The sequence below is a fragment of the Xiphophorus hellerii genome, chromosome 4, assembly GCF_003331165.1.
Source record: "Xiphophorus hellerii strain 12219 chromosome 4, Xiphophorus_hellerii-4.1, whole genome shotgun sequence".
NCBI lineage: Eukaryota > Metazoa > Chordata > Actinopteri > Cyprinodontiformes > Poeciliidae > Xiphophorus > Xiphophorus hellerii.
In genome coordinates, this window is record NC_045675.1 from 9,976,742 (window position 1) to 9,994,343 (window position 17,602).

At 37.6% G+C, this 17,602-nt stretch overlaps 1 protein-coding gene across 3 annotated transcripts; it reads right to left on the reverse strand.

The window, feature by feature from the left end:
• Window positions 1–4,286: 4,286 nt before the first annotated feature.
• lrrc28 (leucine rich repeat containing 28) lies at window positions 4,287–12,718 on the reverse strand. 3 transcript variants are annotated; one of them, XM_032561284.1, is made up of 11 exons: window positions 12,544–12,718; window positions 12,027–12,129; window positions 11,320–11,560; window positions 11,169–11,209; window positions 11,046–11,083; window positions 10,825–10,962; window positions 10,012–10,218; window positions 9,824–9,926; window positions 6,839–7,014; window positions 5,498–5,657; window positions 4,287–5,376 (listed from the first exon to the last, which is right to left on the reverse strand). In XM_032561284.1, exons 3-11 carry the CDS (start codon window positions 11,485–11,487, stop codon window positions 5,307–5,309), a joined length of 1,101 nt encoding a protein of 366 aa, XP_032417175.1. In that variant the 5' UTR covers window positions 11,488–11,560; window positions 12,027–12,129; window positions 12,544–12,718; the 3' UTR covers window positions 4,287–5,306. The 3 variants fall into 3 exon arrangements, with proteins under 3 accessions (XP_032417175.1, XP_032417173.1, XP_032417174.1); XM_032561282.1 differs by lacking the exon at window positions 12,027–12,129; XM_032561283.1 differs by lacking the exon at window positions 12,544–12,718 and having other exon boundaries at window positions 12,027–12,520.
• Window positions 12,719–17,602: the final 4,884 nt, after the last annotated feature.

A 17,602-nucleotide genomic window follows, 5' to 3' on the forward strand; every position in this document is an offset into this window, starting at 1 on the left:
CGGATTTATACAGAGGAACTTCCGGTTTAGCCTTTGCTAAATAAAATCAGCACTGGAGTCAAGAGTAAAAACTATATTTCTCAGTCCTTTTCGAGGAGTTTTAGGCCTTGCAGTAGCAGTACTTTTAGCGCGCGCACACACACTCAAAAAAACCTTTTGTGCAACAAATTAAGTAAATAAAGCCTACATTTTTAATTTCAGTATAAATAGATCTGTTCTGTGAAGCTATAACAAGTTTGTTAGAAAACATTAATGAGCAAACAATATCCAAGAAACACCCAAAGCAGGTCAGGGAGAAGATTATTAGGAAGCATAACGCTATTAGAGAGGTGATGAAGAGGTAGATGGAGCTAAAGATAATGCAATCCTGAAGGCTGCAAAAGAATGAGAACTGGGGTTCCAAGAGAAGGTGGGTTACTTTCCAGCAGTACAATGGTCTTAAAGATACAACTAGAGTTGAAACGAAAATTTTCAAAACAAAGGATATTTGATTTACAGCTTCAATGTTTAGCAAAGCATTGCATCTGTAGAGTTGAATAAAATTGCACAGCATTTTTGTCAAACTTTTAGTGATAAGAAAGGAAATTATCTTCCAGGTTTCTTCCACTTCACAATTGGGCACTACTTTGCGTTCTCCTGTCACCTAAAATCTTAAAACAAGATAAGAGTTTGTTGCTGTGATGACACTTTTTTTCTGAAATGAGGAGATGATATGGATACTTTTAATAGGTACTACAAAATTGAGTTTGATATTTCTAATGGAGCTTTTTTTCCATAATTTGTAATAGTACTAATAGTATATCAGTGATGGTAGTTGCTGTATTATATGATTTAGAAAGTGGAAATTACATTAGAAATACATCGAAATCTAGAAAATATTTACCAAAACATAATACATGCAAATATTCTACATTATTTTTGCTTTTAGTAGAAAATTATCCCTGTGAAAGAACATGTATGCTACTTTAATTCTCGCAGCAAAATTATGCTTTCTAAATTAATATTAGACTTTTAATCTGAAGAGCCAGAGTTCTAATTTCCTGCTTTCCTGAATTGTATTTGCCCACAAAATGGCCGCGCCCTCTGACGTCAGAGGCAGTGGATAAAAGGTAGGGCATCTCAGCCCAACTCAAAGCCATGTTGGCTTTCTTTCTCCTGTGAACAGATTCTCCCGTCATTTATAAACAAGAACAGGACGCAAACTGGATATGTTTGTATATTACCCTAAATCTGATACGTTAGTAGATAGATTCTAGAAGGATTTAAACACACTGAGTTAAAAATTAAAAATATTTGCATTGATTTAAAAAAAAAAGAGTTAAACCTAAACAAGGGGAATTTTAAAAGGAAACATGCAAAAGCTGCTCTGCTTTCAGATTCAGTGTTGAAGTGACAAGTGGCTGCAGTGTTTTCAGTTTTCTCCAGTGCTTTGTTTCTCCACGCACACCTTTTACAGCCTTGACCTTCTTTCTCTTTGTCTGAACTCAGCCTTCTGAAAAATATGCACTCCAGCATTTCATTCTCAGCACACAGGTAGTGAGTGCATTCGAAAGAGGAGTAGTTTGGACATATTCTGCCATCTGTTGTCTTTCTTTCACTCCAACTCAGAACATCACAGTGCATTTTTTACTCAGTGCAAGAGCTGCAAAAACACTTAACCGCCATCGCGTCCAGAGCAACAAGATTTCTATTTGAAGAGAGGCGTTAAAATGCAGACAATCCAATGAGCTCTCTGCATCTCTTTTCATGTGCAAGTTCAAAACATGCTAATATCTGCTGATTTTTACAGCAACTTGTGTCTGCATTTCCATAAACATGAACCTGGACGGTCCTCCCTGTCCTTCTGAGATTGCTCAGGGTGTGCACAGCTGTTTTTCCCTTGAGCCCTTGACTTCATACGATCAGATTCATGAATTTTAAATAGCATCCAAGTGACACACAGAGGAACAAGCTGACGAGAACACCGTTTAAAGATGGGGTGCTGCCATCTTTTTCTGGGCTTTACACTGCACAGAAGGCTTCCAGCAGCCCCCACATTATATGAGATTAGTGAACATTACATCCCACAGTAAAAAAGCAATCTTACATTTTTATACATCATTTCATTACATTATGTCTTTTATAGCATGCCACAGGAATCTTTGTGGAGGTTTAAACTACCTCAACCTTCAACTTGATAATTATGTGATTTTTCTTTGGAGCTGGAAAAGGTCACATTTTAAAGTAGATAATCAGTAGATTTAGATTCCTGGTTTCTGAAAGAAAAAAAAAGGCTCAAATTCCTTTCTCTAAACCAATTGTTCAAGATTTAATTTGTTTCCCTATGACGATCATGATGGTAAAAGTTGCTATTCATTCATTCATTGCCAAATTCAGTGTTGAATTTGTTCTCCTTATTTGCTGTTATTTGTTTTTGTAATATTATATAACAAAATCTGGTTGCTGAATATGATAGTCAAATTTTTTTATGATAAGAACATTCGATTGTAATCAGTTTTATGTGTCCAGTCCAGATCTTTGTCTTTATGATGCAGATCAAGTGGACCTATTGTTCCACATAATGCCTCCACCTAGCATCAGGGTACAGTAATGTGATGTAATAAATACACTGCTAGATAAATTTGAACTCCAGTGGGAGGTCAAATAAATGTTATTTTGGGATATTGTGGGTAAAAACTGAGCACAAATCTTCCAAAGCATCAACATAGTTTGGTCCACATTTATCACAGTGGGTCCTAGATGAAACAAAAAAGAAGAAAAGAATAATTAAGAAAAAACTGAGCAGCTTGGTCAGAATGCCTGTAAATAAAAAGACTGGGAAGTTATTGCAAGAGAAAGGAAATGGTGATACAGAAACAAGGTCTGAGATCCACTTGCTGCCAAAATCAATTGGACTTTTCAGTGTGATGACTTTAAACAATGTATTTTCATCACTGCTGCAGGACGTTCCCCCGCCCCACCATCCCTCCACTTACCTCTGTCACCATCACTGTCCTCCTCAGAAGATCCAGTTAGTTGAGCCAATCTGTTTTTTGCCCGTGATGGATTAGCCTTGTCTTCTTGAAGTTAACGGCCCCATGGAGAAACCCATTAAAAGAGATCCCTCCCAAGTGATGAGTACAATGAATCTCACTTAATTGTCATTGATTAAATGAAGACTGATTTGTGTCCTTGGGTCCTGAGCACATTCATGCACAGCACGGTGCACACACTGACAACAAAAGCAATCTTTAAGCTAAAACTAACTTTTGTTGTGCCAGATAGAGGATTAACTTATAAACACACTCCAAAACAGCTAAAGACTAATTGTCTACATACAGCATTTATAAAAATATGTTTTAGGATCATTATGTTTAGGTCAATACTTCTACTTTGTTTCTATGTACAGATATGCACTAAACACTGCACCTTTTGTTCCAAAGCAAAACAAAGATAAAATTAGATCAAATTTCTTCTGAATGCTTGCTGAATGCCCTGTCTGTATGTTATTTTTGGAAATAACATACCATATTACCTCTTATTTGGGTGCATTGCCAGCAGGTTGTGCATTCCCTGAAGTCTCACACAAGAATGCAGGGTGAATGTGTGTTAATGCAAATGTGCAACCAGCCGAGACGTGGTGAGGGAGGTCAGAGAGTCTGACTACAGACCAGAGAGTCTGAACACACCATTGTTTCAGGTGATGGAGGCACTGCTTCTAGCTCCACAGCAACACATATTATTGCGTTTTTGGAGGGTTTGCCATGTAAAGAGCAGCAGAGCCCACTGACTTGGAAATATTTTTTGTGTCAAAAATGAGGAATTATTTTAATATTAAGAAAAGCTTTCCTGGTAATCCTGGATCTGGCCCTCCTTAGATGTTTTTTAACAGAATTTCTTTTTCTGATTTTATCCTACATGATAGGAAGACAATCAGCTTTCCACTCCTGACCCACTGACGCAAACAACTGTACAGGACTCCAAGTGTTAGCCAGATCTGCAGCTTAGACACTGCCATTGGCTTCAAAGCTGCTGCTGCAGTACCATGTGAAACTAAGTATGCCTCTTGAATTTTTTTACATTACAACCATGAGCCTGTGTGTATTTCTTTCTTGGAAAGTGTGGTGTACATACATACAGTATTAGGCCACTATGAATCAGTACATGCAGCTTTCACTGTAGTTAGAGCTGCTGTGTATCTCCCTCTTGAGCGTTTGCTCGAACTAAGCAGGAAGACATGGAAAGAGTCGAGCCTGAAATGTAAATTCTCACCTCAGATCAAATAATTGAGTCAAATTCACTCTAAGTCAAAGATCAGACAATATTTACTGCCAAAACAAACAACAAATATGAACTTCACAACATCTAAGCGTCAGTGCAGCCAGACAGTCACACAGTTTTCACCAAAAACAAATTTAAAATGTGTGTGGAGTAGAAATAACTAGCATTGCGTTTTATTTTTTTCGTACTTTGTGTTAGCTTTCTGGTTCATGTAACTTTTGTCAAAATGAGATATCTTAATGTTTTAGATGGTGGAAGGAAACTGTTTCTAAGATGATAATTTTTAAAAACCTGATGTACAAATAAAGCCATAAGAAATCCTGCAACTTGTGCAACAAATGAAGAACCAGTGGGAAGAAAAAACATTTAAAGGGAACAGTTTGGTCTTGCAACTTTAACTGGCTTTTTTTTTTGGACACTATAATTTTGAGTATGAATGTAACATTGCACCTTATAATTGGATACACGACTTCTGCACAGAGACCTGAGTATTTGCCTTCTGTTGGGTAACTGAACAAAGCCTTATACTCGCCGCTTTAAAATTACACATCAAACATAAATTTAAATAACAACCTTCAAATATTCTTGAGAACACACAACATTTGGTTATAAAGAAATAAATGTGCCTGCTTTAGGAAACTTTGTGAAAAATGACTCAAAACTTTCACAAAAATCCAAGTGTTTGCTCTAAAAAGTGCTTCGATGTGAGTGGGGGGGGTGTTGTAGTTACCTCAGATCCAACCCGATAAGTGATGGAGCACACTGATCCCTCCTCAACCACAGACACACAAGAATATTCTACTTCTCGGTGGTTAGACATAAGAACATCATGAGCGCTTTGAGTCTTTGTTCAAAGAGCTATAGTGTTAACCAAGGAGCAGTATGTCTGTCGGTCACAAGGCAAGAGTTTCTGTGTGGTTCTTTTTGTCGTAATGATGAACAGAGTTCCCGCACAGGACGCCTCCGACGCTCAGCGCCTCATCACAAATGACAGGATATCATCTGTCACCTTCATGAGCGCAGACAGATCACAAAGAGAAGTGATGTCACCCCTGCAGATCAAAGGTCCGGAGGCAGCGACTAGAGCAGCAGTAGGCCACAAAACTTACAGTTGTTCTGCAGAGGAAGGGGCGGAAATGCAAACAAGAAGCAAGTTTAATTAAAAACATTTATCCTGAAGATAAGACAGGGACAGTACCGGGACAGAAAAAGAAAGAAGGGGGACGTTTGTTCTGACCTGCGGTGGACTCCGGCCAGCGCCGTGTCACGCAGAGGGAAAAGCTTGGGATAGATGATGGTGAACATGGCTTGGCTGCAACGGTGACAGTGACCCAGAGGGAACTGCAGCAGGTCCAGCAGGCTCTTTGGGAGGATGATGGGAGGCAGCAAGTTCAGGCCTGAAAATACAACATGGGACGGATTAAAACGAGGTAACGGACAGTCAATTATTTTATTTATAAACAAATTTGTCTAGCTGGGGATCAATAGCTTGAACACTTGTATAAAAATTTTAACATAATATTTCTCCACTTTATTGTATTGAAATTTGTTTTATTTTCCTGTGTTTTATATGTTATTTTATGTCATGCTGCCCAACACTTTTCCAAATCTGGGAACAATGAAGTACATCTGACTTAAAAACTTTTTTAAAATATATTTTTTATGGGGATTTATGAGTGACTCATACAAAGTAGCACATAATTATTAAGTGGAAGGAAAAAAACAACAGCATTTTTTCACACATAAAAATCAGAAAAGTGTGTTGTGAATTTGTACTTTGCCCTTTTTTACTTTTATACCCATTAATAAAATCCGGCGTGATTTGGGAAACCACCATATTAATAATTGGGGTTTTCCTGTGTATAGATTAATTTCTGGGATCAAATTTTGAAGAAGTTGGGACACCAACATGGTCATCCACCACTGACAAGGTGAGAAAGAAGAGCATCAATCGTTGAAGCAGCCAAGAGGTTCATGTAACTCTGAAGGAGCTGCAGTCATAGATTTTCTTCTACTTTACAACCATGCAGTACTTCACTTGGGTCTATCCTGAAAAAATTCACAATAAAATACATTAAAGGCTCTAGTTACAATGGGGCAAAAGGAGAAAAAAAAAATCAAGAGAAAAAAAAAAAAAAAATACTTCAGCAAGACACACTCAACAACCTAACTTAAATGCAGTTTAGATAGTAATCCAGCGTGAGAGCACTACTGACAACACATTTAACTAATACAAATATTATTTACTACACAGATCTGCTTAAACAGAATCGCCTAATGGAGCTGGTTATGGAGACAAGAAGTTTTTCATTTCAACAAACAGCGATGAGTCACTTTTATGATGAAACTGCCTTCATGGTCAAAAAATACTGAATGTTAGGCAATTAAACTCCTTCCAAAAGGACAGCAAGAAGGTTAATGGAAAAATAAACACATTTAGAAAATTAAGGAGTAACTAAATAAAACTGAGGACAAAATCTGAACATATTTAAGACTTTTTTTAAAATGAAATGACCAAAAGACTGTGATATTTCAGAGGCTGCAGAAACCATATATTCTAGTTACAGCCTGCTCCCACCTGCTGGGCGGTGATGGTAGATGCGATGCATAGTCCTCATAGCCAGCTCTTCCAACGGAACCACGTTATCCGTCTGCGAACCAATCACCTTCACTTCAGCCGGCAGCCCCACCAGGGCCTCAGTCAGTACCTCACCCATGCTGCCCCCCTCCAGAGCCTGAGATGATAAGCCACACCTGCACACACACCACAGGTAAAGTTGTTACCTGAGTGAGCAGCTGTTCTACAGGGAGCTTGAAGTGATAATTACCATTATATCCTGCCAAAAAGTGCAGACTCTGCACATTTGATATGCATGTGTTTGGGAGGTTTGCACCGTATTAAACACCAGAAATGTATGAGGGGCCGTTTAGGACAAAATTTACGTTTTGTCTCTCACACACTACCAAAAACTCTCGCATACTCCAAAAAAGTAGCCACGCTTTTGGCTACACACTACCAAAAACTCTCGCATACTCCAAAAAAGTAGCCACGCACACTCCAAAAAATTACGTTTTGTCTCTCACACACTACCAAAAACTCTCGCATACTCCAAAAAAGTAGCCACGCACACTCCAAAAAATTACGTTTTGTCTCTCACACACTACCAAAAACTCACGCATACTCCAAAAAAATAGCCTCGCACACTCAAAAAAATTACGTTTTGTCTCTCACACACTACCAAAAACTCTCGCATACTCAAAAAAATTACATTTTGTCTCTCACACACTACCAAAAACTCACGCATACTCAAAAAAATAGCCACGCACACTCAAAAATTACTCACGCACATTCAAAAAATACTCAAATTGCGTATACACACACTACTAAAATGTCACACACACACACACAAACGTTAACTTTCTCGCTCACATACACTACTATCAGCTCGCTCACATACACTGTACTAACAGCTCGCACATTCACAAACGTTAACTTTCTCGCACACATACACTGCTAACAGCTCGCACACACACAGACGTTTATCTCTCACATACACAAGACTAAAGTTGAACACACACACAGTACTAAGACTCGTTTTATGTATGTGTGAGAGCGAGACTTTTTATGAATGTGTGAGAGCGACACTCTTTATGAATGTGTGAGAGCGACACTCTTTATGAATGTGTGAGAGCGACACTCTTTTTGAATGTGTGAGAGTTGTCACGGAAGAGGCGGGGCATAATTTTTGGATCAAACTGCGCATGCGTAGATCCTAAACTATAAGTTTCGATTGTTGACTCACTGTATGTTCTATTACTTAGTATATTTGTGCTTTTAAATATATATAGAACGTTTAACTTTCTTGTAGATTAAATGTGCTATAGAAATAAATGAATCTGATTGATTGATTAAAAATAGCAAAATTGCTGTAGTACAATCTGTCCACTGGGTGCCAGTATTACAGGAATTATTAACCGGCGCCAACTAGTGCCGAAGAAGAAAGAGTTTGCTATACCGAACATGGCTAACTCTAATTCGAAACGAGAGAGAATTGGTCAGGCAGCTGCCATTTTAAACACCATTCTATCTTCTCCGGAGGCAACCAGCACTTTGACAGGCGCATTAAACGATTCAACGACTGCCCGCAGTGCTACAATCTGGCACCCAGTGGACAGATTGTACTACAGCAATTTTGCTATTTTTAATCAATCAATCAGATTCATTTATTTCTATAGCACATTTAATCTACAAGAAAGTTAAACGTTCTATATATATTTAAAAGCACAAATATACTAAGTAATAGAACATACAGTGAGTCAACAATCGAAACTTATAGTTTAGGATCTACGCATGCGCAGTTTGATCCAAAAATTATGCCCCGCCTCTTCCGTGACAACTCTCACACATTCAAAAAGAGTGTCGCTCTCACACATTCAAAAAGAGTCTGGCTCTCACACATTCATAAAGAGTGTCGCTCTCACACATTCATAAAAAGTCTCGCTCTCACACATACATAAAACGAGTCTTAGTACTGTGTGTGTGTTCAACTTTAGTCTTGTGTATGTGAGAGATAAACGTCTGTGTGTGTGCGAGCTGTTAGCAGTGTATGTGTGCGAGAAAGTTAACGTTTGTGAATGTGCGAGCTGTTAGTACAGTGTATGTGAGCGAGCTGGTAGTAGTGTATGTGAGCGAGAAAGTTAACGTTTGTGTGTGTGTGTGTGACATTTTAGTAGTGTGTGTATACGCAATTTGAGTATTTTTTGAATGTGCGTGAGTAATTTTTGAGTGTGCGTGGCTATTTTTTTGAGTATGCGTGAGTTTTTGGTAGTGTGTGAGAGACAAAATGTAATTTTTTTGAGTATGCGAGAGTTTTTGGTAGTGTGTGAGAGACAAAACGTAATTTTTTTGAGTATGCGAGGCTATTTTTTTGGAGTATGCGTGAGTTTTTGGTAGTGTGTGAGGGACAAAACGTAATTTTTTGGAGTGTGCGAGGCTATTTTTTTGGAGTATGCGAGAGTTTTTGGTAGTGTGTGAGAGACAAAACGTAATTTTTTGGAGTGTGCGTGGCTACTTTTTTGGAGTATGCGAGAGTTTTTGGTAGTGTGTGAGAGACAAAACGTAATTTTTTGGAGTGTGCGTGGCTACTTTTTTGGAGTATGCGAGAGTTTTTGGTAGTGTGTGAGAGACAAAACGTAAATTTTGTCCTAAACGGCCCCTCATAGAAATGTAACATCATTGGCTTAGAAATGTATTCTTTGAAATCTGAGAGAAAGATGTTAACCAAACTACCGTGTGTAGATCTTTTTTTTTTTTTTTTTCCCCAGATAAAAAAGGCTGCACTGAAGTGAAAACTCAATTTCTCCACAGGCACTCATTGATAATTTTGCTTGTTGGCTGATGGTGTCACACTAAACCCTCTCATATGCATCAAAATTGTTCTAATGTCAGAGTTTTTTGTTATTTCACTTCAGCTTAGTGATTTTAATAGTTATCCAAGTAAGCCAACTACACCCAGTTGAAACACTCTTCTGAAATAACTGCTGTCAGTGTTAAGGATGTTACCCGCTGCAGCCGATGACCTTGTTGTACAGATAGGAGGGAAGGCCTTTCAGATCCACGTTGTTATCTACAAACACAAACTGCAGCTCTCGGGATCTGCCCAGATCTATAAAACAGGCAGACGATTAACAATGCATCGCTCATGATATCCAGATCACTGCAGTCGATCGCAGACACAGCACCATACTGACCAAGTGGTAGGAAGGTTAGGCGATTGGCCGCCATGGAGAGCTGGTTGAGGCGGTGCAGCCAGCAGAGCTGGCGGGGAACATGACTCAGAAGGTTGTGGTCCACTGTGAGGTTCTGCAGGGAGAGGCAGCGGTGGAGGCGGTCCGGAAGAGACATCAGCTGGTTCATAGCCAAGTCGAGGGTCTCCAGGTCCTGCAGATCACCAATCTCTGAGTGAAAAATAACAAATATTAGCTGAGGAAGCATTAATATTAGGAGAACAGAGTGGTTATTTGGGACTTTAAACTTTAAAACAAAGTACACTTTAAAAACAAAGGACTACACTAAAAATCTCTTGAGGCCAAAAATAGCCATATGTAGCACGTGAGAGTGCACAATAACTGCCGAAGATTAACATTATGACAAAACACGAGCTTATGGGTGGTGGATAACTTCATTCTACAGTTTAGCTGAAGAGCTCAGACGCCATCTGCTGGCAAACTGAGGATTTACATCCATGTGGTAAACAAGCACATGGCATCCTGCAAGTCCAACTTCTTCCAGTCTTCACCTCTTCATGTAAAAAAAAAGTAATCAACCTGAAACAGAACATTCCTAATCTTTTCTGTAGGAGGTTGATTGGGAAGTGTATAAAACACAGAATGGCACAACAAATACACATACCGTTAGACAATGTTGCTCTCACTACTTTCTATTTTTGTGATATAAACATTCAGACCATGAAATTCCCCTACATTTTTAGCTCCGTTAATAAAAGAATATTGTATTTTAAATTAATATTTTGTTTGTAAATTTAAAACTGAAATAACATTTACCTGGTGGAAGGCATTTGAGTTGATTATTGGACAGTCTCAGGTGTCGCAGAGACCTCAGACGACCAATCTCTGGGCAGAGCATCTGGAGGGCATTATTGCTCAGGTCCAGTGACTGCAGTCGTGCCAGGTTTCCAATAGCTGGATATCAAAAGATTAGTTAGTAGTTACATCTAATTTCTTTGAAATAATGGCACAATTTCATGGTCATACTGCAGTCCTACCTTCAGGAATAATGACGATGTTGTTTGAGTGAAGGTACCTTAAATCAAATACAAAATGTGATTTAAATTAAATATTTAATTTCAACAAAAATATAAAGATATCTGAGCAATTTGAGCACTTACAATTCTATAAGATTCGGGAGCTTCTGAGCAAGATTATCAGGCTGATGAAAACAGGACAAAAGAAGAAGTTATAAGTGATCTCACAGGAACAAAACCTCAGTCATTCATGAGTGCTTTTTTAAAATCACAAATGATGGTGCTGTGAGGATACCAGTGTAGTCAGCGAGTTTCTCTTCATGTACAATCTCTCCAGAAACTGTAGTCCTTCATCTTTTAGCAGCTCTACAGGAAAAATGTTCAGGTTTTTGTAGTTCAGGAACAGGTTTTTGTGACGCTCCTGCTTGGCCATGAATATAGTCTCGTGGAGTTCAGTTGCCATTTCTCAGGAAAGCTCTCCCCTCTTGGATGAAGGATGAAGGCAATGCCTGAATCTCCTATAGCATCACTGTTTCCTGAAAGTCAACAAACATGACAGGTTCATCTCAATCAACTAGAATTTCTTCAACAAGTTCATTTAGTGCACAAAATGTGAACCCCATACAAAATACTGATTAATTTATATGATATTATATAAATACAGCACACTATGTCCCGATCTATTGGCCTGGAAAATATCAGCCTTATTTATAAGGCTTTGGGATTCCAGCAATCCACGATGAAACTTTACGGAAAATATTTTCTGGACTAATATAATCAAAAAACAACTTTTAGGAAGGTGTGTCTGATAATACCAAACATTAAGTGTAACAAAATAGGAAAAATAGGTTCAGTTTTCACATTATATCAACACAAAAAACAACTCAGCTTAAAATCTAGCTATCTGGGCAACAAATTCAAATAAAAATATGATTTTCATTTTGAAATGAAATGCTGAAATAAAAGCAATTTTAGATGCTACTCAAATTCGCCGAGAGGCACCTGCACATTACTCTTGTGAGACCCTTTCAGTCACAAGTGTCAAACTCCAGTCCTGGAGGGCCACTGCCCTGCAACTTTTAGATGTGCCTCTGCTGCACCACACCTGAATATAATAATTAGGTCGTTAGCAGGCCTCTACACAAGAAGTAGGTAATTAAGCCATTTCATTCCAGTGTTTTGTACCTGTGGTACATCTAAAAACTGCAGGATTGCAGGGGTGTCAAACTTGAGGACTGGAGTTTGACACCCCTGCGAGAGAGAAAGTTAAAAAAAAAAAAAAAAAACGACAGCTGCATGCAGTAATGTGGCCAGATAGTATTTTATGTTTGTAGTCGTTTTGAGCAAGAGCCACCAGTACATATAAGGCTAGAAAGAGCAACAAAAGGTTAATGATGCATGTAGGACCTGTCCGCTGTTCTCCTTTTTTAGCACAAACAAGTCAGATCTGTGACCTGCAATAGCCACTTTGCTAATTGGTTACTAGCAGAACACAAAGTTTAAAACAAAAATAATTTACCTTAGTAACAGGAGACCATTGTAAGACACTGTAACTGGCCAACATCGTCTCTTCATCTCACGGAAGAAACCCGTGAGCCCTGGAAGAGCTAAACATCCGAACAAGAAGCTCCAGGTTAGCAACAATGATTTGTCGTAAACAAGCCTGCGTCACCGCACAAATTCTTCTCTTTTTCATTTCAAGGCCGAGATGGCGCCGCTGGGGTTTTGCTGCCCCCAACTGGTAAGTAGCCGAACTGCACTACAAAGAGTGGTTGTAAAGCGGCAAGATACTGTATATACCACTTTACAAGCAGAAACCTCAACTTATCTTATCGGAATTTTAATAGACCAAGACAAAGTTTTGTGGTATGCATCTATGTTCAACCCCAGTAAGTAAATATTTGCAATGAATGCAAATATCTATCTTTTGTGATGGGACTCATCCCACTATTCACATCTAGAGGCTGAAACTATTGTCCATTTCGCTTTGAAAAGCAGCCTAAGCTCAGTCAGATCAGACAGAGAGCATATGTAAATATACATTTTTACATCTAGCCAAATATTTTTCTTTTTATTGAATATATTGTGGTGGGAAAATTATTATAAGTTAACATCTGCTTGGAAATAATTTTTTTCCGCAACACTGTGTACCGACTTTGACCAGGGCTTTCTAAGACAAGAATTTACTTTGATCTAAACTATTTCTCTGTAGTTCTGGCTGTATGTGTTACAGTTATGTTCCTTTTGTAAGATGAACACTTGCACTTTTTGTAGCCTTAAAGCTTTATCCTTCTTATCAGCTCTGGTCTGCTTCGCTGTTCATGATGGAGAAAAGCATCTTCACAGTATGATGCTGCTACCACTGGGCATTCACCATGGCAATAGTGAGTCCAAGGACATTTTGAGGCCGTTTGTTCCAATGTATGAGAATGTTTTCCTGAGACCTGATGCCAGGTTTATGGAGTTTAAAACCACTAATTTTCCTGCCGATGGATTCTCCCATGTAGTATGCTAAAGCATCCATCCATCTGCCATATTTATTGTAAGGAGGCTGGTGTCTACTTCCAGCAATTACTGGGTATCCTGAGCAGGTCTACCGTTTATCACAAAAGGTAAAATATGTGATAATTTTATGTTTTTCCTTCAATATACACTTTCCTGTCAATATTGGTTTGTCACAGAGGTGCTTCAATTGAGAAAATCCTAAATTTAGTTATAAATGTTACCCAAAAGGACTAACATGGTCAGATGTTTTCCTTTTAATGTAAAATAGTTCAAACGGGATCAAATAAAGACATGCCACACAAATTGCATACATTTTTTTATTTATCTTAAATTTTGTGTAGAAAAAAAAAGAACGAGGAAATAGACATTCTCTTTTCCTTCAGCCAATCATTTTATCCCAGTAATATATTGACAACAAGGAAAAAAATCTTACAACAGCATGTACAAAAGAAAAACCAAAATGAAACATCAGTCCAAACAATCGGTTTAACAGAAATCCAGGACTTGGAAGGCTATCAATAACTTACATATTTTAAAATAAATGTAACAAACTGTCAATGTAACGTGTGTGTATATATAAAAAAGTGAGGGATGAGTTGAGAAGAGAAACAAAAACTTGATTGTTTTTATGTTACTTCAGAGGTGTTCCAGTGGTAAAAAGAAGAAAAAAAAATAAAAATAAAAATCTGGCAAAAATCAGACCACAAACAAACCTGATTTCAGAAATTGATTAGTATTTTATAGCAAGACTGGCTGAGAAAGGATAGAACAAGAAGCTTGATAAAATATAGCACAGGTCTGCTTTTAGAGAAAGTGCTTTCTCTCTTTAGAGACATTTCTTCAATTTACAGTCATCAAATCATGGTGGGAACAGCTGCTGGGCAGAAAGAAGCTACAACTCAGGAATATTATATGTAACAAATGAAAGAATGTAGTGTCATAGAGGGAAATGGTCCAGTGAAACCATCTCATACCTCATGTTGCATTCCACTAGGTTTCACTTGAATCAGCAAATACAGACCCCCAAAAGAGCCCACTAGCCAACTGAAGCTACTCCAATAAAGAAAATATATATATTTGTTCAGCATCTCCATATAAAAAGATCAAGTTCTCTAGTAGTAGCATAAAGAATGTTTGATGTGTCCGAGCCCCTAGCCTGCTTCCACAATGGTTTGGTTTGTGGTTTGAATTTGACCTTTACACAGCGCCCAGTGAGATCAAACAGCTGAGATGACATATTTTGTGTTTTATACAAGTAAATAGATTGGACAAAACAAAAAGTGAGGTAGATGGATGGTTGAAGTAAGTAATAACAAAGCCTTCTCCCAGAATATCAAAAGAACATAAAAATTAGATCAAAACAAAAAAAAAGGGAAAAAAACTTTGTACAGTGATTACCACTTCACACAAAAAAAATAAAATAAATAGCAGAAACATCTGGGAATTGAATTAAAATGTCACTTTTGAGACTATTCCATGTGGTCCTCGATTAAGATAGGTCAACATTTTATTATTGATGCTCAAACATGAAGAAAAGTTTTTATTTTCTCCAACAGAAGGGATTCATAGTGTATTTCTCTCATCAGTCCTTTAAGGTCACAATATCTTAGTGTTATTGAAGCATTTCAAAGGAAAACTGAATGCTGCAGGTAAATTCAGTCCTATTTAGTCACACAAATCTTCAACATACACATCAAATGTTTACAAAATATTGAAAAAGAAAGAACAGAAGCTACTTCAACATATGGATGCCCACATATTTCAAAAAAGCTTTTGATCGAGAGGCAAGTGAAATGATCCAGTCGAAATGTAATATAAAGAAATACAAAGAAAGGCTTTTTGCTTTCTAGAGACCGTAAATTAACTTAGCTGAAACACTGACAAAAAGTAGAAGGAAATTATCAGAAAATGGCAAACCAAAAATTTACTTTACATCATTTGAAATGTGTAGGAAACAAAAAAAAGATGTAAGGGATAACACAAAGTTTCCACCTATATAAGCAAATGTTATTGTTTGTTGCACATTGTTTATCTGCTCTCTATCTGTCACATCATTTTCTAGCTTCCTTATAACTTCTGACAACCCAGAGAACGCAGAGAAAACCTATCAAGAAAACAGTTGTTTCACTGTGAAACACTAAATAATAATTGAACTGTTTCACATATTTAAACATAGTGAACTAAAGTTAATCTTTGTGTACATAGACAGGGCTAAAAAAAAAAAAGCTACTCAGAACAATTAGCTCCTGGAAAAGAAAAATGCTCTTAATATTAAATCTCTTGCTCTTAAAATAAGATGAAATATCCATTTTGTATTAATATGTGAGCAACTTTTACCACAACAGGACAAATTTACAAGGTGCTTTAACTGCTTACATTTGGTTTGTAAGCTATTCCTTGCTGGCTGCAATTTAGCCACTGCTGAAATGAACACAAAATTGCTATTTTTATGTCAGAAGAAGTCCAATGTATGTCTAAGGTTCCTGTAAATTCACATTTCAGAATTATAGATGTTTGATATATGCCTACACTCAAGTGCAGTGCAGTTGCTTCTCAGTCAGTGACATGAAAAACCTAAATGACGTGCACCGGAATGTATTAAAAGTCAATTAATTTAATAGATTACCCCCCAAATATGAAAAACTAGAAACTACAAGATAGGGGGCTGGACAAAAGTCTGGAAATGGAATTGTTTTTCTGCTGATCTAGACTACATATCCATGCGTTTTAAGGATGTTTAGCAACCCTTAGTTTGGTAAAAGCTAGTTCCGATAAAAGTTTAACAGAGTCTGAATAAATGCTGCTTGATGAAATAGAACGCAGTTACTTTCCGCGCAAGAAAACTCAAATTATAAATGTGCCCACTTGAAGAGAGTCTGAATACATCCCTTCAAAAAGGATTTTTTTTTTTTTTGCCAAATTCAGATAACTTAGCTCACAATATTTTACTATATTCTAAAACTTTTGATGGTTTTCCTACTTTTTGTCAGTATTTTGGTTGTATACAACTTGGGCAAGGACATACCAAAAGATTGAGACCAAGAAACTTCTTGTTACTGATTGTGGTGATAAGCATTGCTTTCATACTGATGAAACAATCTGACATAGAACAACAAACACAAGGTAGGATGTCTCTGGGTAACAGCAGCACAAAAAAGGAAAATAAAGAGAAAAAAGGAGGAGCAGAAAAGGATTTAGCTTTTCTCTTTCACCTGAGATTTTATTTGGGACACCAGGCTTGTGAATCTGATGATGAAAGCACGAGAGAACATGGATGCCCTCTAGAGGGATGCGAGGAAGATACGGGTCTTTAATCCAAGGCAAGTTATTGTACCTCTTATTCAATTACAGAAACAAAATCAGTTCATAAACAATAAAACAATGACAAGCATAAAAAAAAGAAACTGAGTGAAAATGTTCCAAGCTGAAAATCAACCTGAAGAAGTTTTATATATATTTATTTATATATATCACAAGAGAAACAAGGAATAGCAGCTTCTTTCTGTACATGATGAAAGTTTTTGACTGTATAAAAGTTAGAAAAGTGAAAAAACAACTGGTTTGTACATAAATGCTCTGCACATGTAGAGATGTAAATGTTGGCAAGTATTTACAAGTGTAAAAAAATACCTGTTTGTGTACAACAAGGATGCCTCTGACCTTGGGGAAAACTCAGATGTACAGATCTGGCGTTCATGTTCTCCTCTTGACTGCTCTTCCTCTGCAGTCCTTTCCTTTTTTGTGTGTGTTTTGTCGTATATATTTTGCTACGCGATTCACTGTTAAACCCCAACGTTAACAGCACTTTGTGGCAGCTGGCTCTATTTCAGGTAAACTGATGGGACTGAAGTCTACGCAGGGATCTGACGGAGTTGAAAAACTGCAGATCACAGTCAGCACTAGAAAAAACGAGCAGGACGGTTGAGGAAAGTTGACGTCCCTCTGGCCTCTAAATGAACGATGTGGTGGAAGATCAAAGTGCTTTTGTTTGTTTTCTCCTTCCATTTTCACGACTGCATCTTGAGGAGCAACAGGATAAGAAAATGTGAAAGCAGAAGAGTTTGGCAACAGAT

Bases quoted from the DNA above. Each gene is read 5' to 3' on its own strand.
- lrrc28 (XM_032561282.1), bottom strand. From the start codon at position 11,487: ATGGCAACTGAACTCCACGAGACTATATTCATGGCCAAGCAGGAGCGT. The intron at 11,210-11,319 runs GTATCCTCACAG...TGTTTTCATCAG, and splicing joins GAAACTCGCTGACTACACTG to CCTGATAATCTTGCTCAGAA. The intron at 9,927-10,011 runs GTCAGTATGGTG...CCTGTTTTATAG, and splicing joins CCTAACCTTCCTACCACTTG to ATCTGGGCAGATCCCGAGAG.